Raw genomic sequence first — 7,500 nt, 5'->3', positions numbered from 1 at the left:
AGTGCGAACAGAACGTTGCATACACAGTGCACATGTTGGTCCGATGCGACCAGCGCGCTGCAGCGCGTAAATGAATGTGTGCACGGTATGCGGCGCGCTGCAGCGCATAAATGAATGTGTGCACGGTATGCGTACTCATAGCTGCATGGCCAGCGCCCTGGGGCCGCTAGACGTGCAACCGGATCTTTATGTCCACGACAGTAGTAAACACACACACTTGATATGTCCTGTTTTCTTTGTCCGTGTAGGCTCGCACAGAGGAGGAGCTGACCCGAGAACGCGAGTGGCAAGCCGTAGAGAAGGTCTGGTTAGTGCACAAGGATGGCTTCACGCAGGCTACGTTACTACGCAAGACGATCAGCGAGAGGCCCAAGCACAACTTCACCTCGGTCGGTGCCGAGCCTTGCTACATCAAACTGGAGAACGGTGATATCGTAGCCGTGGACGAGACAGATGTCGAGAGGGTACGTGTTGCCATGGTGTCTCAGGGTATGTGTTGCCATGGTGTCTCCAGGTGTGTGTTGCCATGGTGTCTCATGGTATGTGTTGCCATGGTGTCTCAGGGTATGTGTTGCCATGGTGTCTCCAGGTGTGTATTGCCATGGTGTCTCATGGTATGTGTTGCCATGGTGTCTCAGGGTATGTGTTGCCATGGTGTCTCCAGGTGTGTATTGCCATGGTGTCTCCAGGTGTGTATTGCCATGGTGTCTCAGGGTATGTGTTGCCATGGTGTCTCAGGGTATGTGTTGCCATGGTGTCTCATGGTATGTGTTGCCATGGTGTCTCATGGTATGTGTTGCCATGGTGTCTCATGGTATGTGTTGCAGTGTGTCTTGGCCATTTTATACCGATGTACTCTGTGTGGTGTAGACCAGGTGTGCATTGGTGGTCGATTCGCATGGCTTCGCCAGTTGTCTGGATTGATCAGTTATCTGGTGCTAGTCTTGATCTGTCTCATTCAGATCTTGTCCGCTATCAATCGTTGCTATAAGAGAAAATCTGTGGGTGCACATCCAGTGCCTTTGCAGACTTGCGTGCTTCTCTTGTGACGGGCGTATACATGGTACATGGTACATGGTACATGGTACATGGTACATGGTGCATGGTGCATGGTGCATGGTGCATGGTGCATGGTGCATGGTGCATGGTACATGGTGCATGGTACATGGTACATGGTACATGGTGGTGTTGCAGTGTACAGTTTAAAAGTATCCTGGATAACGCACTATACGATATGTGCAGCATCCTTGATATAGCGCACCATGTGATGCGTATAGTGCCCAGGATACGACATGCTGTGGAATATAAAGCACCCCCAGTATAACTTACTGTGCATATGCAGTGCCCCGGCTAGAGACAGTAGTAGTAGCAATTTTTATTATTCTACTAGGGGAGTCCCAACAGGCGACTGCCTTTTCACTGGGAACCCTAGGTGATGTTAACCATGTTTATGAACACAGCAAAAAAATCTGGGCCTGTCGACAGTCAGCTGAAGGAGAGTTCCGTCTGCCTGCCGCCAGAAAATAATTAGAACGCATGCCGGCATACTGCGTATGAACAAGTGGGAGAACTAAGGCTCTTTGTGCCTTGCCCCGGTCGCATTGCCCTGATAAGCAGGTGAAGCTGTACAGATGTTACGTCCCTTGTCGGTATGTTATACCGAGGCCTCACTATATGCTTGGTATTCTGTTGATACACGTGCAGGCTAACCCGACTAACTTTGACCGTGTGGAGGACCTGGCCACTCTACGTCAACTGAACATGTCCAGTGTTCTGCACACGCTACGGCAACGCTACGGCTCGGGGCTGGTGCACACGCTGGCTGGGCCGCACCTGGTCGTCGTCAACCCAATGAAGAGCATGAACCTATACACGGATAAGGTGCAGTGATGATTGTTTCTGGCAGTAACATATTTCCGAACTTACAAGTTGCGACTTCGGCGGTAATAGTCATGAAGTTGATTGTTCCAACTAGGAACACACGCTTTGGTGGTGCTTTCTTGCGGGTTTGCCGAGAGGAAGGTGCGACGTGCTCCTCGGGTGCTCCGGACGGCAGTCGTGAGTCAGTCAAGTGACAAGTTCGGCAAGAAGCGTGTGTTCCTGGTTGGAACAATCAACTTCATAACTTATTTCCCCTGATTATAAGTCGCATCCCCTTCTTTGCTGGCCGGGCCGCACCTGGTTGTCGTCAATCCCATGAAGATGCCCACAGTTAGAACCATGGTGAATTGCTCGTTCCAGGCAACCGTAGAACCATGGTGAATTGCTCGTTCCAGGCAACCGTAGAACCATGGTGAATTGCTCGTTCCAGGCAACCGTAGAACCATGGTGAATTGCTCGTTCCAGGCAACCGTAGAACCATGGTGAATTGCTCGTTCCAGGCAACCGTAGAACCATGGTGAATTGCTCGTTCCAGGCAACCGTAGAACCTGGTAACCCAGCTAAGTAGATGCACTTATCAGTTCAACACCTCTCCCTTGTTCTGTCTCTTGCGTTGCTCTGCGTACAGATCATCCAGCGTTTCCGCAGTGACCGCACCCTGGTCAACAAGCCGCACATATTTGCGGTGGCGGAGAAGGCCTACCAGCGTCTTCGCACCACACACCAGGACCAGTCCATCATACCGATGGGGATCAGCGGCTCCGGGAAGTCCGTGTCCATCGGTCACGTCCTGCGCTACTTCTCCATGCTACCCAAGACCAAGGGATGCATGCTGACACGTAAGCCCTTTTCTGTGTCTGCCTGGGTTTTTTGTCTGTGCATGTGCCGGGGTTGTTTGTCTGTGCATGTGCCTGGGTTGTTTGTCTGTGCATGTGCCTGGGTTGTTTCTTGTTTGTGCATCCGTTTGTCTGGGTTGTTTGTCCATTTGTCTCCCGGGGTTGTTTGTCTGTGCATGTGCCTGGGTTGTTTCTTGTTTGTGCGTTTGTCTGGGTTGTTTGTCCATTTGTCTCCCGGGGTTGTTTGTCTGTGCATGTGCCTGGGTTGTTTCTTGTTTGTGCGTTTGTCTGGGTTGTTTGTCCATTTGTCTCCCGGGGTTGTTTGTCTGTGCATCTGCCTGGGTTGTTTCTTGTTTGTGCGTTTGTCTGGGCCTGCAAAGCACTGCAATTCATAGGGCACAAGCAGCCAAATGACACCTGGTACCGTAAACAGGGAAACGTTTGCACCAGTTTTAGTTCACACTCACAGTTTGTGAGCACAGTCCTATGTGCACCTGGAAGTGTATACAATGGGGTTATGCATAAAACATGGCCGCCACCTTCCTGAGAGACAGCTTGTCCTATATTTGGCAGGTACAGCCAGTTGTAGTACATTTGTGGGTATAATCGTACACAGTTTATGACCTTTGATGCAGGATTGGTATCACAGTGTGTACCGTTATAGTGGACTTGCCCCTCAAGATCAAATGGCGGGAGCATTACGCATAAGCCCCATTGCAGTCGATTTCATTAGTTATAGGGAGGTTCTGCTCCACGGTATGGGAATGCGATGCAAAGAATCACGAGAACTCTCTTCGCGCTCCGGTAACGTAAAGAAATCCTGTTCTGCTCTACGTTCACGTAGAGAAGTCACGTGGAATGTGTATTGGGACTTTCCCCGTCCATATTTGGCAGTTTTCTGCCTGCAGTTCATCGATACCCAGCAAATCAGTACGCATTTTCTCTGTGTGTGCCACAACGTAGAGAACCTAATCTCCGCGTAGAAATCTGGAGCCAAAACACGCGGAGCCGTACACTCTTAGGGGGTCGTCGCAAAAGTTTTTTGTCGTCCCTGAAACGAACATGATTCATTTGGGGGGGGAGGGGGTGCGAGCCAAAATCGCAAGTCGACCGACACTGTACATATGACATGTACGTACATGCGATTTTCGTCGTCCAGCATAGCAAGCTGTGTTCGTTTCAGAGGGAGGGGAGGGGGTCCGAGTACGAAATGAACGATGTTCGTTTCAGGGACGACAAAAAACTTTTGCGACGACACCTTAAGAGTGTACGGCTCCGCGTGTTTTGGCTCCAGATTTGGCGATTTCACACCCATAGCGAAAGTCACAAACGATTCCAGATTGCACTTGTTTCCTGTTTACAGTATACAAGTTTACAGCGGTGCTGTGTTTTTAGCGCGACCGGCACTTGAGCTTGCAAACATTAGACAGTGGTATGAGTTAGTGCCACTCGTGTATGTGTAGAAAAAGTGTTTTGATGACCCCTGGCCATTCACAATGCTGTCACCTGCAAACCAGCTGGCCACACTTCACACCCATGGGTGACACCGACTCGTGCTCCTGCCGTGTGTTCACGAGTGTATTTGTCGTGCTGGAAACGAAAGCATCACCCCTGGAGTTATTTGAGCTTGGAGAACAATTTAGAAATGTGTACGTGTGATCGTGTTTGTCGCGCTGGAAACAAGGGGGCTCTGTAAGATTTCATCCTTGGCGTTGTTTGAGCTTGAGGAGTCATATATAAATGTAGTGTTCTCCAGGCACACACTTTCTTAGCTGGTTCAAGCAAACGCTGATGATGGGAGAATTCTCTGAAATGCTATGTATTTATCAGGGAGCGGTGCTTCCTTGCAAATACATGTACATGTACGCCGGGTCGAAGGTCCGATAGGCTTCTCATATGTAGAGTATATGGGCAGCAAAATACAACCCGATTAGGAAAATTTACATGATGTTGTAGATGCACTCTATTCGTTTTCCTTTCCTCAATGTTCGCCTCACTAATGTTATTCAGCGCTGTAACAAAATATACAACTGTATGGTATATTTCGGTCCGTTATTGAATCCATCCGGTGGTGTGGTTTGTTTCTCCAGCTGACCGAATGGCCGGTATCCAGACGCTCTTGAAGATGTTCACGTCTTGCGCCAGCGTGATTCACGAGAACGCCACGCGATTCACGTCGCTGACCGGCATTGAGTTTGATGCTACTGGTCAGCTCGTCGGCGGCTCTATACAGGTAAGATGTTGGTCCTGATGGAGGTTGCTGCGTATGGGGTTTCCCTCCCCCAACACCCCCCCCCCTCCCCTCACACACACACACACACACACACACACACACACACACACACACACACACACACACACACACACACACACACACACACACACACACACACACTCGTATTCACTATTGTATGGGTAAGATGCCGGTCCTGATGGAGGTTGCAGTGAATGGGAATTCGGAGAGGCTGATTATCCCCCCCCCCCCCCCCACACACACACACACACACTCGTGTTACACATGTACAGGCACGATGATGGTCGTGACGGTAGATACCCCCCCCCCCCCCCCCCCCCCACCTCCACATCCCAGGATACAGGCATGGTGCTGATTCTGATGGAAGGTGTAATGGGTGTCGATTGGGAGGGGTAGATGATCCCTCCCCGCCTCACATCATGCAGATACTGATCCCCATGCAGGTTGCTTAAAGTGTGGATTAGTAGGGGTGACTCTACCCCAAGGATCACGTCAAGCGTACAAATCCGGGGTCAGAACGAGCATCGTTTCGGGCACTGTTTCCCTGGACTCCCCTAGTCCCGGCTGCCACACCCACCACTATTATGCATGAGTGTCATGGCGTACACACAGTACTATCAGGAGTTCATAATCCCCCAGGGTGCGCAACTGGGATGGGGTTGTGGCACGGCGTAATCCGTCATGTACTAGTATGTCATTTGTTTGGGTCGGACTTGCGTCATTCCGTCGACGCGGTCCACACTTCCCCTGCTCATGATGTCACACCAGGGATGAATTTATCCTGTGTCGCATCGCAGTTTGCGATGCAAAATCGATCTGCTGCTACTCAAAAGTCATTGTGACTCGCAGAAAACAGCGATACATACAGACTATCCATGCCTAGCCTGTGCTGTCAAGTAACATGCATACAGTGCAGTGTACATGTATGTGGTGCAGGCACTCTCAATCTGCATGCACTTGCACTTGCAAGTATGCTTCAGTCGTTTTTGCATATGGGCTTTCAGGCATCACTCTCAGGAAGGAGAATGTGGTAAACACCCCACCTTCAAAGAAAAATGCCACTCAAAATCAAAGACTGCGATGCAAGAGGGATTTTGCATAGCAGAAACTGCTATGCAAAAAATATGACAGTAAATTCATCCCTGCACACTATGACGTGCAACACAGAGTTCGCCGTCCCAGATCTGATCAGTGAAGTTGCGCACTCTGGGGGGTTATGGACTCTTGGTACTACACAGCAACTGCTTGACTCACCTGAACGACTGCCACGACTCACACTAATATGCCTATTGCACAATGACGTAATCTGTAACATCGACACCCCGCACAGCCACCTGGGCATGGTCGTCTGGGCTGTTGAACAGTGCATTCCTGATCACAGCGTACTCACATAACACCCCACGCAGCCACCTGGGCATGGTCGTCTGGGCTGTTGAACAGTGCATTGCTGATCACAGCGTACTCGCGTCATTACTCATGCATTCCATATTTGGAAATGCGCAATGGGCTTATTATCCCTTGCCCTGTTGTTTACCCGTTTGTGCGTTGCCAGGTGTATCTACTGGAGAAGTCGCGTGCGGCAAGGCGTTCCGACCTGGAGTACAACTTCCACATCTTCTACCAGTTGTTCTGCGGAGCCGATGAGCAATTAAAGTGAGTCACATGTGAGCTGTCCCTGTACAGGAGTCTTCATACAACATACATATTTATACTGTAAACCCAGAAAACTTTTCCGATCCTGAAACGATCACGATTTTCGCGATGGGTTTGTAATCGCGACAGTAAGTGGGCACGAAACGCAAAACTGTAGACTCGAGTCAATCATCAAAATCGTCCAATCGCAAACGTTTGCAGGTGCAAAATGGTCTGTTATTGCAATTGGCGAACTGATATGGGCGCAAACGATCCCGTGTTTACAGTATGCAATGTGTTAGAGTCTGGACTGACCTTGCAAGTTGTTTGTATGCGTATGTGTGTATGAATGTGCACGTGCGTACGCAAGCGTGCTTGTGTGTGTGTGTGTGTGTGTGTGTGTGTGTGTGTATGCGTGTCTTTGTACACGTGCACGTACATGTGTATGGATGAACTGTACCTTGTTGCAGGCAAGAACTGCAGCTGACGAATCTCGAGGAGGAAAACGCTTTCTTCCGCAATCTACCAAAGGAGGTGAGCCTTAGGTTTTGTCGGAAACTGAAGAGGGTAATTTTCTACAATTGCTGTTGGTAATATCCCCACGCCTTGGTTTGGGCCACATGCCGTATAGTCAGACCTCGCTTATCTGGTCTTCTTTTAGCCGGATCCCTCGCCATCCGGAAGAAAATCGTTGGTTACCGATTCGCAACATATGTTATGCATACATACAGTATGTGTGTTCAATTATCCGGTTCCCTTGCCTATCCGTATCCGGAGATTTTTTTGTTGAAACGGATATGTGCGGTTAAGCGAGGGTCTGACTGTACTGCTCAATTATCAATTAATCGCGAGGTTGCCTGTTGCCTGCACATGTGAACCCACTCCTCTGCATTCTGT

General features: G+C 49.8%; 1 protein-coding gene across 1 annotated transcript in view; it reads left to right on the top strand.

Annotated features, from left to right (window-relative positions):
- The window catches only part of LOC135828145 (unconventional myosin-XVIIIa-like), a 41,550-nt gene that overhangs the window by 5,227 nt on the left and 28,823 nt on the right, over positions 1–7,500 (top strand). Inside the window, exons 3-8 of the mRNA XM_065340585.1 lie at positions 249–464; positions 1,705–1,881; positions 2,510–2,720; positions 4,808–4,950; positions 6,524–6,624; positions 7,074–7,137. Of these exons, the coding sequence (XP_065196657.1) occupies positions 249–464; positions 1,705–1,881; positions 2,510–2,720; positions 4,808–4,950; positions 6,524–6,624; positions 7,074–7,137 (912 nt within the window). The remainder of the gene's footprint in view (positions 1–248; positions 465–1,704; positions 1,882–2,509; positions 2,721–4,807; positions 4,951–6,523; positions 6,625–7,073; positions 7,138–7,500) is intronic.

Source organism: Sycon ciliatum, chromosome 12 (assembly GCF_964019385.1).
Source record: "Sycon ciliatum chromosome 12, ocSycCili1.1, whole genome shotgun sequence".
NCBI lineage: Eukaryota > Metazoa > Porifera > Calcarea > Leucosolenida > Sycettidae > Sycon > Sycon ciliatum.
The sequence above is the reverse complement of the archived record's forward strand: the minus strand, read 5'-3'. Positions and strand labels throughout refer to the sequence as shown.